Source organism: Bombus terrestris, chromosome 14, assembly GCF_910591885.1.
Source record: "Bombus terrestris chromosome 14, iyBomTerr1.2, whole genome shotgun sequence".
In the NCBI taxonomy this organism is placed as follows: Eukaryota; Metazoa; Arthropoda; class Insecta; order Hymenoptera; family Apidae; genus Bombus; species Bombus terrestris.
The window spans coordinates 5,279,425-5,297,533 of NC_063282.1; the positions used below are offsets into that span (position 1 = coordinate 5,279,425).

Genomic DNA, 18,109 nt, shown 5'->3' on the forward strand with positions numbered 1-18,109 from the left:
ATAAAAGCTTTGGAAACAGGTAATTGATGCGTTGGAAACTCGGCAAAATAATTCCAAAACTCGTTCTAATCTCTTAGTATTCTTTTGTGCAGGAATCTTTTATTTAGAAGCGTGGGGCAAAGGAAACTTTTTATTGAAATTATTACATTAGGAAACTTTACTTATACATTGTACGATTAATTGAACTGTAAATACTTACACAAAATAGATTAAATACACGATTTATGTAAAAATGCACAACGAGAAAGTACAATTTGTATGATTTTTTAAACGTTGCCTGTGCTTTCTACACGATAAAACAATTTCGTAAGGTTTCATAATTACCAGTGTCACTTGAACACTAGGAAAGGCGTTAGGATGAAGCGAGAATGAGTTGGTAGTTAATTGGCTACGGGCAGTAGAAAGCAAATTAAATAAAGTAAGGGATTGAGGAGAAGGTGTAAATAGGATGAAGCAAAAATGAGAGAGGATTTAAATATAACACGTGTAAGTATGTACGCGTGGTAAAAGTGGAAGCATAAGTGAAAATAGATAAAATTTAATGTAAACAGAGTTTTCATTCCTTGGCTCTTAAAGCTGAGATATTAATAAAGTACATAATTATTATTTTATTTCACAGAATTCTGCTCGACCCTAGTCTGGATGCTAAACTCGTCTAGTATCCTTCAAGAACTGACACTGACCTCAATCGCAATTTTCACCGCGATAAGCATGGGCGACGAAGCATTAAATCTTACGAAAAATCATCTTAAGTATCATCTGGTCAGTTTAAGCGTGATCAGCGCTTGCGTTGGTGTCACTGGGGTCCTCAACTTCGAACCAGATCTCTGCGTTTTTCTAGCGCAGGAGATCTCTCTGAAATATGGAATTTTCATGAATTCACTACGGTGTCTGTTGGCAATGACAACTGTGATCAGCCTGTTGATGGCTTTGGTCAGGAACATCTGTCGTACACCGAAAGCCGAGTTGCTAAAATCAGTGTCAGACCTATCGGAAACGAGTTCGAAGAATTCTTCAGGAGCCTTCGAATGCCATCCTCAACATTGGGATCCCTCGAGTGGATCGTGCACCAGTGGATCCACTAACAGCAGAGCCTGTTTACGAAAGAAGAGAGTCCAGATAGACGAAGCTAGCGGAAGATCAACGATTTACAGCATTCTCTTCGTTTGCTACGTCTTCCAATATCTTCCAATTTTGGTAAATATTCTTTTACTTTACATTTTATCTTCTTCTTTTTTTCATTTGTGTAGACTCGGGTTAACTTCGCTGCGTACCTTTAGTTATTTTAAACCTAATTGTAACTTTTTTAACGTTAGAAAATATGGCACACGTATTTCAAAAGTGACGCAACTCAAAAATGGTTTTCAGAGAAGGCGAGAAACTATTTGGAAGCTTGCAAAAATATTATTTATTGAACGTTTATTATTACTGACAAGGAAAGCAATTTTCTAAAATAAGAGTAAGATTGAAATATAGAAATTCAAGAATTGCAGTAGAATTAGGAAATTAAAAATTATAGAAAGTTCTGTCTGATTTGATAAATGATATTTTTCAATTTATCTTTTTATCGACCGATTAGTAGCGTGAGTTGAATTATTGACTGTAACGGGCATGATTTCGTAATGGGCATGATTTGACTTATTTCAGATTATGTTATTTGTCACGCGTTATTAAAAAAACTACTTGCGATTACACGAGCAGATCGTTGGTTTAATTCGCTCATTAAATCAGCCTGGTAAATTGGTATTCGATTATAGAGGTCGTTTTATAATGATCTACTTGTTCGATGACATTTAAACATATCTTTAATTTCTAGTTATTATTGAATTTATTAACATGATTGAGCCAGGAGCATTAAAATTATTAGATTATTTTAAATACTTCAAAAAATATGTTTTCTTTATATTCAAATGGATTATAAAAAGGAAAGGGTACCCTTGAAAACCGGAACTTAGCTCGAATTCCCTTCCTCCGGAAGTGAACGAGTCTCCGGTATTATTCTCTTCCTCTCACACCGGAATTCCGTTCATCATTGAGAAAGTTAGCACTTCAGAAAGGGAGACAAATGACCGAGACTTTCCTTTCGTATCGAATGCATGTATGAGTTTTTATTAAATTAGATACAAAATTATATTTCACGGCACTCGAAAGAAATAGGAAAAAGGCGGAATATTTAGTTTTTTTGAAAAGGAAATTCCAGCAATAAAAGTGCACCATACAGAAGTATCGAAACATAAAAAGCGACAATGAGAGGAAGAACATTGGAGACTTCAAAACTATAAATTCTGGTAGTGGAAAAGCAATGCAAAGAGAGGGAAAAGGAGATAGTAATAATAAAAATCAGCGTTAATGGTGCAAGGAGAAGAATTTCAGCAGTAAAAAAGAGAATAGTGCAGGAAGACTAAGGAGGAATATTTCATAACGATAAAAAAATTTTAAGCAGAACAAGGTCACCAAGAAAAAGAGACAGTAAAAAGAATGATGTTAAGGATATTAAAGAAGTAGTTTCACTAGACATAAAAGAAACCGTGTAAAATCATATCAATAAGGAAATTCCAGCGTTAAAAAAGCGGTACAGGAACGCGAGGAGGAGCAACGGAAAAAACTAGTATCATTACACACGACCGATAATGTACAAGTATATTCGAAAGTGCGAGCTTAATATGGATTACGACCTCGATATCAGACTCGATTATGATTCGTTGGATGGCAAGCTTGTCGCTAGAGAAACTTCTCCTGACCTTACTCATTAATATTTATAATCGCTCGTGTGACGTATCTCGTTGATTATGGCAGCGACCAACAGTGAAATAGGTTGCTTCGATCCACGCATTAAAATCTCCTCCATGCCTCTCTGTCTCTTTCGTCCAGAAAAAAATCGTTTCATTCTATTTTTCATAAAAACCGATAAGATTTTTAAAATATATTTATGAGGTATAAAAAAATTTGTTATATTAATTTCTCGTTAAAAATCTTCCATAATTTCATTTTCGAAGTCTGACTGCTACTAATAACGTTAATATGTTAATTCGTAACAATTTATTGCTGTCGACGAATATTTATGTTGTTCCGATTTTACTTTTCTCATTAACTTTTACGATCGTATCTCTCCGAATGATTTTATATAAATACTTGAACGTTTCAATGTAGTGCGTTACATAAACGCATCCACGATATTTAGTGGCCAGTACATAAATAGGAAACGCTTACACGTATACTAATTATTCAACTAATTATATTGTAAGTTTTACTTCTATTTCTTTCTCTGTAACAGCGTATTAAAAATACATTTCTCATACTTTTGAAGCACTATTATTTTCTTTTTGCTTTATATAATAAATTTCACGTTATGTTTTAAAGTTCATTAATCTTTATATTTACAATACAATAAGATATTATTACAAACCTTTACAATAGAATTATATTACAATATTTGATAAAATCTATATTTAATATAGATCAGCTTCTAAACCAATATTTTCAATAATAATTACTGGATTATTGTGAGGAATTATTAATTAATAGTCATAAACTAAATTACATTAAATTTACCATGATCTATTAATGTACTCGTCACTGTAATCTGTTATAAAATAAGTGTTACAAGTATATTATTTCCATGTCAGAATTCAACACGCTCTCCAAAACGAACGTGAAAAGAATTCTAAGCGCATCGATCAGGAAATATTCGGTTTCACGATGACTAGGAAGCATAAGCGATTACCAGGCGACACTGGCACAGAATAAACTCGACTTTCAGACCTTCGGTCTTTTTACTCGCGTTGCACTTTCCTTTCAAACACCCCGCGCGAAGCAAATCGCTGTCAACCGAACCGACCTCGATCAACGAGAAAGCCAGAGATATATTCGCTCGAATTCTACGCGAGTCGAGCACCGTGACTCTCCCGCGTTATTCGTCGAACAATTAAAAGGCAAGCTACACTATTACTCATAAATATCCAGCCACTTTGGTCGATTCGTAGTAATAATATATGAATTTTATCAGAGTGTACAAATTAACGATGAATTAATACTTATTATGTTTTATGGTATTTATTATGGCTTTAAATCTAAATTACCTGTTAGAAAGATAGCAACAATATGTTTTATTATTTACTATATACTGGTATGTATGTATATCTACTACTACATACATATAGCGATTCGCGAAAGTGTATTTGAACACTGGAACAGTTCATCATTTCCAAGGATGTTATAAAAATTATCTAAAAAGATTTAAAGATACGAGATTTCTGTGAAATATATTATGAAACACATATCTGTAGAGGAATGGCATAAATGAATTACTCCTTGATTATATCGATAGATTATATAGTTAGATTATTTGTATGAATGTAATAACATGTCCATGTACTCTTTTAAGAAAACGTGAATGAACTTATTATCCAAACTGTAGTCTTGTTACGGTGTTAATGATACTACAGAATGCTCCGTATGATATATACATGAACATATTAATGAATATATTAATGAACATACTAATGAATACACGTATTCATAAAAGATTTCTACAAGTGTCGGAATATTTTTGTGCGTTACTGTAGCTATGCTGATTATAAAGGATAAATCGTTGTAATATGATTCGTTCGTGATTTTATAATTAAAGTGTGTCTTGTCAAAAGCAAGCAGGCATCTAGACTCTTGAGCGATAGCGTAAAATGCTTGGAAGGCTCGTTCAGGATTCAACGCGAATCGCCGTTGAAATTGATTGGAGAAACTCGCGTTGCTCATGTACAGAGACAAGATAATGGTTGCGAGATAAAAGGAAGAAGAGAGAGAGAAGTATACGACGCGCCCCTCATTGTGGAATCGCGCGAACCGGGGCGATTCGCTTGTGCAGCACGCGTGCAACGACGCTAGTTACGTGTTAAATATACGCCACAAGCCGAAAGTACGCCAACGAGTATTCTTCGAAAGATTCGGAGCAGAAAATCTGTTGCTCGAGATTGCGTGGGTATTGTAATTGTCGGGTAATGAAGGTTGAAGAGCAGGGGCGTGATCGAATTATGGGCAACGAGCTTTCGATCGTCTTTCTACCGAAGCTTTCTTTTTTATTTTGCGACAGAGAGAAATTGTAGAGAAACGGTTTAGAATACTTTACAAGAAATATGGTAAATGTTGGATATTGCGGCGAAAGAGGGAAAAAGGTTTATAAGGTTATTTTATTATAATTTTATCATAATTTTAGAAAACAGGATTCTATTTCACAAGAACAGCAAATATTCTAGATCAAATGATCGTTATTGGCATAGTGAAAAGCATCCTATACAATACCACTAATATTCCGGAAATAATACGCAAATTTCAATTTCTTTCTCTTAACTAGTCAACTATGGAATTTAGTTTTAAAAATCTCTCATTGGGTTAGGTCATGGGGTGCGTTAATAAATGCAAGCGACGACGAATATACTCGTCAAATGCAGTTAACTGGTTAATTGGGTTGCTTATAGTCGCATCAACTACGTTGGTCATTAGCGACTATAATAACTACTCAGTTATCCAGTTTGTCAGTTTATCAGACAATTTATCTTTGTTATTGTTATATTATAGCTTGCTAAAGTATTGTTGATTTTGAGGTACGATGGTTTCTGTATGTCGAACAGTATAGGAGAGGATATTCCACTGTAATTGTCTGGTCACAGTCGTTGGAGATGGATTTTTTGATAATATGTACAAGTCGATGATCTTCGTGTGGCCTTTCTGAATCTAGACATAACCTGTTCTATTCTTGATAGCTTTAACATTAAAACGACTAAAGTTGGAACGACGAGTTTTTGATTTTTTTGTTTCTTCAGTTACTGGGAACATGCAGATGATAATTATTAGATAGCAATATTAACTTGGGATTAATCCTGCTAATGGGAAACCAGTTTTCGATCGTCTTTCTGTTGGAGCTTTGCTTTTATCTTCTGATAAAGAGAAACTCTAGAAGAGATTTAGAATATTTCCTAAAAAAATATGATAAATTTTACATATTAGCTTCAGCGCTAAAACTAGAAGATAAATTCGTTGAAACGATGAGTTTTTGATTTATTGGTTTTGAGTTATTGGTTTTTCCAGCCAATGGAAATATACATATGATAATCATTAATTATCGAATTATCGTACAGGAATAACTAGATTCATAAATGGTCCGATAGAAAGTCTGAACGTAAGAACAATAAACCAAATAAGGATGTTCGTAACCCTGAAAGTATCATAAAAAGCAACGCGATTTATTTTCTTTATTTTCTTTCCTCTTGACAGAATCACGCGAAGGAAATCTTAGTTTCCCGGGTGAAATTCGAAATTCAATTATATCGTCCATGAAACGGTTTCACTGTGTTAATAGAACGATATTTCGAGGTTTCCCTTTCCACGGGAGAGTCGCTTTCGGTGCGCCCAACGCTACGCACGTTTCCCCTCTATCTAATTAAGGTATACTAGTTTCGATTTCATATCAGCTATCGCGCGCGTAATAGACGCGCAGAATTCAAATCGCTAGAGCCACTCTCTCGCCGCGTCGCCAAATTCAATAATCTAAGTGAGCAAATTTATCGACCGATATTTTCGATAGATCGTTCAAAATTATTTTATTTCCCTTGTATATTTACAAGGAAACGACGATACAAATATGTCCGTATATAGTAACAAAAATGATTTAATATAATAATAAATTTAGATTAACGAAAATTGAGAAATTGATTAACCAGATAATACGAGAATTTGCATAGAGTTAAACGAACGAAAGAAATAACAATGAGTGAGTGTTAAATTAAATTTTGAAACCGGGCATTTTTAATGATCTGGTGAAGCCCTTGAGCATTGAAATGTGTCTTGGAAGAATTTTACTAATTCGGAATCATTTTTGGAACGTTTTCGATATTTCTGTTATTTTTATTTTATCCGTGTAATTTCATGAAATTAGCCAGTATGCACGAGTGGCCACGTGCAATTCATATCGCACATATAATTCCATGTAAATCCAGTCTAGAATCGCGGCGCGATTTCCCAAGCGACTAGAAACCTTTTCTTACGTCGATCCTGTCATTAACTTCTGCACTGGCCGAGAGATACGAAATACGACTATGAACTTTCATTGTTGCGTAATCGGCCACGATTTCTTGCCGCTTTTTCCACAGCTGTTCGCGGTTATATTCTTGTCGAACGTACGAAGGGTCGCACTCGTATATCTTGTTTTATCCAGTCGCGAACTATTCGACTCGAATGTTAACGCGGAACGAAGCTCGGTGAATATTCATGAGTCGCTCGACCATTCTCATTTTTGCAACGAGTGCTGCGTTTGTTAACGCGAGCTACGTATTGGAACCGTTTGGTGGAAATGTAAGGTCGCTACTGTAAGGTTGGAAAATAGCGGACATCAGTCTTCCAGGAGATCTCGGCATCTTTGCAGAAGCTCTGTATTCTCTGCAGTTGCGTGTCAAGATAAATAATAGATACAACAGAATTTTATTTGTCCGATAGGAAAATAGGAAGTGGATATAAAAGTCAAAATGCGAAACGAGAAACGATGCAAGGAAATCGTAAAATATTTTCTGGAAAATTACCGAGATTATATTAAGCGTGTTAAAGATGTTAAAACGTTAAGCTAGAATTATCTTTTGAAATGCCTATTTTTTATGTATTTCCTTTGCCGCATTAAAAATGTTTATCATTATACACGATACGGGTTGATTCTCAGATTATTTGATAATTATACAACCTAGTCACGCGATCCAGAAAAATAGGAACGTTAGTCTGATCGTTTAGAATAATATATCACATTTCCGCTTATTTTTAATCCAATTGTATTTTCCTAATGTCGAAAAATATTTCCACGCGGCTTGAATAAAACGTGAAGACCTTGTAAACTCTTGTCAGTGTGCATGATTTCTCGCTTCAGTCTTGTATGGAATATTCTTCGAACGTTACAAATACTGTCTGTTTGCTGAAACGAGAGCGAAATTGAAATATAAAAATTCAAGGATCGCAGTAGGTTTAGAATCTTGTTTCAACAAAGAGTTCCACTGCAACGCAACCCTGTCTCTCCTTCACGCGCTATTACGCGGAGAAGGTATCAAAGGTATACAAGGTATACTTATTTGCGCGCCAGCCACGCAATGAAGAAAAAAAACGCGCTTCTGAAAGCGCGACCGAACGCAATTTTCACTGCGAGATTTCCCGCACGCGGCTGGCTAAAATCGAAAGTAACACACCGGCCATATAAGGACGCGTTTCGACGTTTCCCTCGTTCCCTCTTTTTCCATCGCACCCTTTTCTCGGTTCCTCGCTCTTTCCGCGGCTGCATTAGCATGGCCGCGAAATTACAGAAGCGTGCGCGTCGCTTGTTTATCGACGCGTCGAGGGCAGACGAGCCGAGTAATTAGCCGCGCGCGATTCCAATTGCATTCCACTGCATATTTCGCTCGGCGAAAGCCACGATGTAGCGTTCCTGACACGATTTCTTGGCGAAATCTCATCGATCGAGAGAATAAACTATCCCTTCATGGCTTAGGAAAATCCTGGAGAAATCCTGGAAATATATTTCTCGCGATCGCACGACGAAATGGAAGTTTCAAAGAAGAATTTAAGTTTCTTAGATGAGATTCGTAGTGGAGGAAAATGCGACAGGGTGAAATACGTGTGTGGAGTGTTTTTCCTATTTTTCCAAACGATACTGGTATGTATTATGGTTATACGTGAGAAGAATTGAAGCTTTGAAGCTTTATTTAAGAATAAAAATATAACGTAAGACACTCGAGTCGATTTATGATAACAGTACATGAGCACGATCTCGATGTACGATGATTACGATGAGAGCACGATATGAACACTTTCAAAGGTTTGAATATTTACGCTTATTCGTTTGCTGGGATAACCAGTGAAGGATACGAGTAAGAAAATTCTAGGTTTGAGCAAAAGTCAGAAATAAAAGATCGCGTGTTGAAGAGAGAGGGAGATTGGAAGAAAAAGGAATGTAGGAGACACTGGAGACAATGGACCGTGGTAATAACATAGAACAATCTTCTTTCTCCTACCAGGTGATATCTATCAAGCCAGGTCTGCTAAGGGATTTCTGCACAACCCAGAATCTGGCGACTTGGTTGCCTCTGGTAAAGGACACCCTGCTGCCGGTATTTCTGGCACTGTTCGACAAAATGTTCTGTCGCTACGTGGCGAAGGTCTACACGAAACAGGATCACGCGAGGAGATTATCTCACGGTACGTGATTCTCTGTTCTAATATAAATTGAATAAAGGTGAGATTTTCTGCAAGCTTATTGGATCACGATCATGCACGGATGTAACATTTTAATCGACTAGTCGTTTCTTTGATAAATTAAATTAATTTAATTGTTAGACTGTGCACTTTTATGCGTTTATGGGGACTTGAATGTGCTAAAATGCACAGAATATGCGATGGTACATCTTCGATCACAAATATTATTGACGTCTAGCAGATATAAATTGAATGCTTTTCATTGTCATTAGTTTCTAATTATTTTATTATAATTCTATTATTGCTAATAATTATTATTGTTGTTAATTATTATTATTAATTATTATTATATTATTGCTATAATTCTATTCTATTATCGTATGCATCTCATAATAGAATACTAAATAAAGTGAAATTTGGAATTGAATAAATATAACAAGTACGTGGATATCCTAATGCTTATAGCGTGACTGATAATATAGCGTTATAATGTTTAGTAAGTAAAGCAATTATCTTTCTAATCCTTAATTATATAAATAAGAATATATAAATCTACGTAAATATCGGCATTCCAATTATCATATTTTGTACGAGATCAGCGAGTGTTCGAATAGAATAGAATATCCGACTTATGGTACATCTGATGCTTACAAGAAATCTTGCATCAAGACACAATAGCTCGATTTTACGATATTTTCTTGCGAGGATGGTATCGATTGCAGGATGAAAAATGCAACGTGTTGACCCAGAGTACACGCGTGGGAACGAGCTGCATCGAACGCGTAATCGTCAAGGAGAAATATCAGTTACGCGACAGCCCGTCATCTCGCAATCCTGGTAACCGCGTATCGCGCGGTTAATTTCTCTTTTACTCGCGCCATTTATTCGTTCTTCCTCCTTTTTTTTTTTTTTTTGCCTCTCGTTTCCTATAAAATAATGCTCGATACGAACGTTTCTCGATCGTCCCGATATTTCTGTCTGCAAAATGATTTATAGCCGGCCAACGTCGAGCCACGACGCTTTATTTCACTATGTGTTTCATTTTTGCGGCTCCGCTAATATAGATCGCGAGGTGAGCGAATTTTGCGCAACAGCCACAACAGAAGAGAAATTGACGGCCCGTTTCTAGACGATTTCACGAAAAAATTTCTGTTACGCTTCCAGGCGGCATTGATGGGAAGTTTCGTCACTTCGAGCAGGACGCCGAGTATAAGCTGCAGTTGAACCTGAACCACGGACTCAAGTTCCCCTTGACTAACGGAAGCCTCTACGGCCGGTTGCACAATCATCAGAACAGAGGCGAGTGTACACTAATTTTTCGACACGCTTCCTTTGCTCCTTCTGTTATTGCCTCTTCTCTCTCTCTCTCTCTCTCTTTCTCTTTCTCTCTCTCCCTCTCGTTGTTTTTAGCGGTAGCTAGCTTATGTAGGATTTCTTTAGTGCTGACATTTACGCTTGTTGCCCATTGACACGCTCTATGTCCGGCTATCGCGATTTATTATATGTTATAAAAACTACAGTTAATACGAAATATGGAAGTATGACACACATATGTTTATAAAAAGTGGGTACAAGTGTTCGAATACTTTCGTGACCACAATGCACTTTATATGGTTCGTAGTATAATTTCAAAAGCAAAGAATATATTTTTTAATTATTGTTGAAACGAGGATACGGTTTGTGTATCAAACTAATCACGATTAAATTAATTTACGAAGCGTTAAGAGTACAACTTTTAATTAGAACATTATTTCGATCCTTTTGGAATAAATATTTAGTCGAAATAATTATCAAATTCTTTCCGGGCAGAATAATCTTTTCCGGATAAAAGTCGTTCGTTATTCGTTAAAATTCTGCTTTCTATTTATTCGAGCGTTTCATTATTATTTATTCGAATAATTTTTAAAATATCGTATTATTATTACGAAATTAATCATTTCTTTTACAAATGATAACAACGATAATTGTTGGTTAATTTTTAAAAAATTATCTTTACGTGGATGTATTCCGCGTAAGTCCAAATTCTAATATTCTGCCAGAGTACTCCACTTATGTAGTCTCCTTATTTACATACATTTCCAAAATCATTTTCCGAAACGATTTAAAAAATTCATTCATTCCGATGAATATTCATTATTTCGAAGCAACTTCCACCAAAGGATTCCACTCCTATTTATAGAAATGTGCGAAGGTTTCACAGCCATATTGATCTGGCGAACAATGCCGGTGCTGTTGCAACGCTGAATATTTATTAAAAATTCCTGAATCCTCCGACAATGGTTTCTTGCGCATTATCTGTACTTCGGAAAATCTTTAAAGAATCACGAATTCTCCGAAGGGGCCATTTTATTGGATACCAGGGACAAATAGCTGCCGATAGGCAACTATCTCTCGGAACATGCTCTGAATTTTTGATCGGGAACCATCGCACGACCCGGTTAACACGCGTTAGGAATTTCGTAGGACGATAATCCATCGCCGATAGAAAGTGCCGTTTCCTCGCGAACGATAGCACAAATACCTTGAATTATGGGCCACTGTGCAAGTAGGAAATCGATATTCTCGGTCACGTTTTCTAGAATTTCTGACGGTACACTTTTCTCCTGCCCTTGAGAATCAATTCTCTCGCACTTTTTCAACCGAGTCTTTCTGAAAACAAACTAATTAACTCCATCTTTTCTACTAGTTTTATAATTATTATTATTATTAATATATTTTTCATTGCATAAGCACACGAATATCCAGTTCTTAAGAACGATTTATTCGATGAAACGAACTCGTAAGCAGATGACATAAATAATGGTAAACTAAATGGTAAAGAATCATTATTTTTCTGTAATTTTCAATTTATGGAGTTGATTAATAGGGTCAGTGAGCGAGCCAGTCGTTGAATTCTTTTATCCTAACTCTATACTGACTTTAACTTAAGAGTCAGTAAAGACCAATTAGTGAGATAATGCGTCAAGTCTTTCACACTTTCCCAATTTTTTAATCCTTCCATCCTGACTGTATAATGATCTTAATTGAAGAACCACCGAAGGCCAGACTATAAGATAATACGTAACACAGTTATATCGGAAGAATCAAAGTCAATCTATCTGAAATTGTCGTGTTTTCAATAATTTTCAATTTTATTATTATAGAAATTTTTTTCAAAGAGCGACAAAATTTTATTTCAAAGAGAGAGAAATTTATTTTCTAGCCAAGAGACTAATAATTGATAAAATAAAACTTTTCGTGTAGCCCGCAAAGAATTCCTAAATAACAAAATTCGCCGACGAATGCCCTGGAAGGGTAAAAAAAGACAATGGAAATGATGTTGCAGGCAAAACTGGTACGATAACGATGGGGATACAGCACTACCCAAGAATACAATCTCTCAACGAGGACAATAATTACGCTTCTCTCCCCGCAGAACTCTCTTCCTACGCCAGCTCGACCTTCGAGCCACGCCAAGAAGCAAACGTCGTGGAAACAACGAGAAAGAGCACCGTGGACCAGCAGAACAAACGTCCAAGACCAAATGAGATTTTCCAGGAGCTACCCGGCAGTCGTCGAAAAATTGGTAGTACCGACGTCTTTGGTCAGAATATGGAAAACCTAGTCCAGCTGGATGATCCTTGTAGCAAAAGGAAGTTTACGAAGAGTCTAGATGAGATTCGAGAAGAACCTCCGAGAAGGCACGCAAGGAGCGCGCTTGGCTTGGAAAATTTGATCATTGGCTTAGATAACAATCTGCAGGAAGAGCCACGTTGCCCTAGAATCGCTCTGAGGAGAAATCAGAGCTTCGATCATGCTAGATGCCAATCGTAAACATTATTGATTTCTTTGGAAATTGTATTATCGAGACTCTCTTGCACCGTTCAAGTAATATTATTAGCGAAAGTTTACAACTTACAAGTTACCAATATTAAACAATTCTTAAGCTCTAATGACAAGTTTAGTAATGGAATAATCGAAATTTCATAAGACTATTTACAAATTATTTTAAAGATTGTTTGGTATAAATGTTAAAAGTTTGAAAAGCTTCCTATAATTTAATTGGCCTAGCATTGTTAGTAAAAGTTTACAAGTCATCTAGCTACGAGCTATCATCAGTACTAATAATGAATTTTATTTGATAATAACGCGAGTAAATTTCTATAAATAAATTTTATAAAATCACTTGTTATCTACATTCAAATATTGTAAAATCGTGCAACAACTTGCAAATTATTAATTCGCTAATATTATCATTTTCTAAATTATCGTGCAAGAGGATCTGTATAAGAATAGCATAAATACTTTTTATGGAAAATGTTTCAGGTACCATCGACCGGCGTTGGACTCGAGGACGTACGACTTAAAGAAGCAAGATCAGAAGAAAGAACAGCAGAATATTCAGAGAGAGGAGACTCAGGAAGAAGGTGATGGTTATGAGACTTCCGATGATGAGAGTTGCGATCTGGAGAATGGAGATTTCGATACCATGAGCTCTTGCAGGAGTCGAAGCAGAAGCTGTTGCTCCGTTACCACCGTGGCCAACGACGATTTCGAATACTTTCAACGTAAGGGAACTAAGGTAACATTTCCAACAGCACCGTTTCATACTTCCTAAAGCGTTTTACAATTTTCATAAAGGAAAATTTGAGAAATTTACAAGCTTATACTCTATTTTTACATTTTTTTTGGAAACATTATTCCTTTTTCTCTTTTTAATTTTTACCTCGTTTTATTTTCATTGATATAAGTTAGGAAATTGAATAAAAGAAACGTATAACAATCTTTACAATTTAGATTTAGTATTTATACTGGTACAATAGCTCTCTTCTTTTCAAAACGTAACTTTTAGTTTCAAAGAGTTTTGTTGTATATTTTGTTGAAGTGCAAAGGGTTGAATTCGAAGTCGTAGTTGCCAAAGTGCATGTAACGTTTTCGCTGCAATTTACACATACGTCATTTGAACTGTTAATTTAATTAGTACATCTGCTTTAACAAAATTTCATAGCAAAAGTAACGAACAATGTGTTAAAAGGAACATCATCGGTTAAACTCAAACTCAATTCAACACTTCTAATGGAAGAAAAGGTGCAATTCCTGAAGTGAAAACTATGCTCGTATATTATATTTTAGTAGCCGTAAATGTGAAACTTGTACCGAATTCCCATGATTTTTTCCATCTCACACCACCGCCACGGCTTTCCATTTATCACGCCAAAGTCGGCAACGAAAATGTGCTGAAACAAATACAATACCATCGCTTGAAATAAAGCCATTTCTAATGGAAAAAATATGCAATTCCAAAAGCAAAGTAGCTGCATTCTAGCAGCGCGCAATGAATTCGTTAAACATACACCAGATTGCTATAGTCTTCTCCATTGCACATCACCACCAGCTTTCCATTTATCACCTGAAATTCCACGCAAACCACGTTGAATCATACCTCACAGCGAAAACGTGCCGAAACAAACACTAGCTTAAAATAAACCCCATGATGATATATTTTTGATATATGACAAAAAAATGTATACTCCAAAAAGTAGAGTTCCTAACACTTTAATAGCGCAATGAACGCGTTAAATTTACAATCAAATTGTCACAGTCTTCTTCATCGCACATAATCACCAACTTTCCGTTTATCATCTGGAATTCCAAGCAAATCACGCTTAAACATACTTGGCAATGAAAATTTGCCGACACCAACATTATCATCCAGACCTAAGATACAGACATTTTTTACATTAAAAAATATACAATTCCAAAAGCGGAGCAACTTAGCAACGAACGCATTAGACTTACACCAAACTGACATAATCTGCTACATCGCACATTACCACCAGGTTTCCAATTATCACCTAAAAGTCTACACGAAACATCGTTGAAAAATCCATCGCGAACAAACCAACAAAACGATCTCCATTTTACCCATGCACATTGTCGACGAAAAGTGCGAGGACCATTGGAATTACTTCATCGAGAACATGATTGGCCTTTCATCGATTGCATAATGGAGGATCGTGAGAACGTGCTGTTTTGCAGGTGGAGCTGCTGCCCTCGAAGAGAGCCAGCGAGGTAAAGGTCAACATGCGATCTTTCACGCCGAGGATCATCGAGAACGGGACGGAAGAGAGGAGGAACAATCTGATAGACACGAAGCCGAGCATACAGTCGTATCATTTGAAGAAAACGAGAATAGGTCCCGGCTACTCGATGAACGATCTCGACAAGCTCACAGTCGATCGGAAGATGCCGAATCTTTCGATCGAGAGCTTGAAGAGCACCCTAAAAAACTCGGACGTCAGCTACCTGGACAATGGGGACATCTGCAGGCACGACATTGGCGGATCTGCACCTGATTTCAAGAAAATCTTCGTTACTGAATTTATATGAAAATTCTGGAGGACGGAATTTGTGGAAATTTCTTTGGAGAGAACGATCTGCGTTTTAGTGCACTCTAATTTTCTGATCCATTTTTCGTCTTTTTTCTTTTCTGTTTGTTTTTTTTTTTTTTTTTTTCTTGATAGAATTTGATCAGTAGAATTAAAAAGGATACCAATTTTAAATTTAGGGTGACATCTTTAGCCTAAATTTAGCACTGATTACATCATAATCAGGATAGTCTAATTGTTACGCTTGAAACTAACTTCTTCAGGTCTACTATACAAATACGCTATCAAAGCATACAGGAGTTAATGGAAAATTTACAGTGCTCTGAGGTGAAGTCAATGATTAAAAGCAATGATAGCATGATAGCCAATGATCTTAGTAAAGTAGGTTGGAGAAGATCTTGGATGAAGTAACAATAGAGTGAAAGAGGAGGATAAGGAGGATTGTACAAAGTGTTCATTGTAATATAAGCCAATATTATAATTAATTTCTTTTAAGAAGCTAAGGTATATCTTGTACAAAACAATGGCGAGTCATTTCTGAAGAAAAACGTAAGACTTTGGCACGAGAGGAATGGAAAGACTGTACAAAGTATTCTTTCACAAAGAGACGTGTTCTTTTTTTAGAAAAATTAGGACTGATCTTGCATTAGAAATCTTATATATAGAATCGATTTTGTAAAATGTACAGAATTTTTCTTTATACAAGAAGATCGTTAAGGCTGTAGAAAAATTTGCTCTTTTACGAAAGCGAGGGTCGTGCCTAAGTAGAAATCGCGAGGTAATCTCCCGCAGTTCCTCTACGCCTAAGATCTAGAAAATTATATAACAACCACACGGAAGTAGCCGGATTGGAAAGTTTACAAGAATGTAGCCAGCCCGGTTAAAGAAGATAATTAATCCAATTGTCAGGTTCTTGTTTTCTCGTTCGATAATTATTGGCTTTTCAAGGTTCGAATAAATACGATCAGGACGCATTTAAATGTTTCCAACAGCTAATTACCGATATTTGAACGAGGATAGATCGAAGTTCGATTTAAAAATCGTATGAGAGTGTGTGCGCTATATAGAGATACAAATGGAAAGAAAAATTAATTCAATTGTGAGTTTACTATTTTCTGCTCGATAACTATCGATTTTCCAAAGCTCAATATAAACAGAGTGCAGGAAGATTCCTCTAAACCTTTGCAGGTTTTCGTGTAATTGCCTGAATAATATTTCAACGACGATAGATTAAAACTCGATTAAAAAATCGTATGAAAGCGTGTACGCGATACGAGGAAACAAATGGAAAGGAAAATTCGAAAAAACTGATTTGAAACGGTGATTCTGCGTTTTAATAGAACGATACATTGCGGTGCGTCATCTGTCCATAAATCACGACCGACCGACGTAATAACTTATGGGTCTGGAATCGAAATTGCAACGAGGCTGAGTTACGATCCGTATAGATACGAAACGATGTCTAAACAGGAATGGTATAAAATATGTGTAAAATATGTGCTCCCGTTGTTCCCACAATCCCGTATCGGCCATTTACGTAACGCGAGATGTTTTTGAAAACAACATGTTCAACGCCTTCGATTATTGTATAAAGATCGTTTTGTATATATCTTGTACATTTTGTACGGTATTATTTAATTCATTAAATATACATATATGTGTACGTGGCAACACGTGTGTTCGCAGGTGTGTTTGTCCTGTTTAATTCCCAGCTCTGGCCGATACAAAGAATAATTAACGATCATAACAGGCATAACAGAGAATAAAGAATAATAATAAATTGATAAAAAAAAATAACTAGAATGGAGAGAGAGAATCTCGTTTATCTTGGATCACTATATATCTTGGTTACCTTTATCGATATAAAGAAAATCTTTCAAAGTTGAATGAAAATGAAGAATAGTGTAATTCATGATCTTTTACCATGAAGTCATTGGCTTCAAGTTTTCAATATTCTAGATGTCTTCTTGGAAGGGACTAGATGTTTTGTCATAAACCAATCGATACATTTATTTTATTCTTTATAAGAAAATATTAAAGTATTTCGACCTAGTTTTGTTGACAACTCTTGAAACTTTATGCTCCAATAAACTTCTTCAAAGTTAGGATGTTCGTTAATAACAATAAAAAAACACAATTGGATTTAAATAATCCAAAAAAACGCAGCATTGAAATAACTTTGAAGTTCGTAAAACTTGTCGTATAAGAAATAACAAAAGATGAAAGAAAAACCATGTGTAGTATAGAACATAATAAATGGAAGATTTCATAATTTACCCTTATAATTCTTTATAAAGGAAAGAATTTATTTCTATGATAGAATTCTTATAAAAAATACAGAAAAATGAAAAAAAAATTACGAAAGTTTACAAAATCACGATAGAGTCTCAATCTTCGAGTAGAGAAATATCTTCCTCAGCTTTAACTAGTGATTAGAATCGTAGGCGATCGTGAAATCTTCTCACAGCAATCTGACTGCAATTACGCGGCACGTGTGTACCCAGTATAGTTGTTTTTCCCTG

At 35.8% G+C, this 18,109-nt stretch overlaps 1 protein-coding gene across 4 annotated transcripts in view; it reads left to right on the forward strand.

Annotated features, from left to right (window-relative positions):
• The window catches only part of LOC100644619, a 27,882-nt gene extending 10,624 nt beyond the window's left edge, over positions 1-17,258 (forward strand). The window contains exons 3-9 of one of the 4 annotated variants that reach the window (XM_012316151.3): positions 620-1,197; positions 9,042-9,222; positions 10,384-10,518; positions 12,545-12,553; positions 12,635-13,028; positions 13,525-13,780; positions 15,238-17,258. In XM_012316151.3, coding sequence (XP_012171541.1) covers positions 620-1,197; positions 9,042-9,222; positions 10,384-10,518; positions 12,545-12,553; positions 12,635-13,028; positions 13,525-13,780; positions 15,238-15,588 — 1,904 coding nt within the window. In that variant the 3' untranslated portion in view covers positions 15,589-17,258. Of the gene's footprint in view, positions 1-619; positions 1,198-9,041; positions 9,223-10,383; positions 10,519-12,544; positions 13,029-13,524; positions 13,781-15,237 lie in introns of all 4 variants that reach the window. The other 3 variants (XM_012316150.3, XM_003400552.4, XM_012316152.3) reach the window with 3 other exon arrangements.
• Positions 17,259-18,109: the final 851 nt, after the last annotated feature.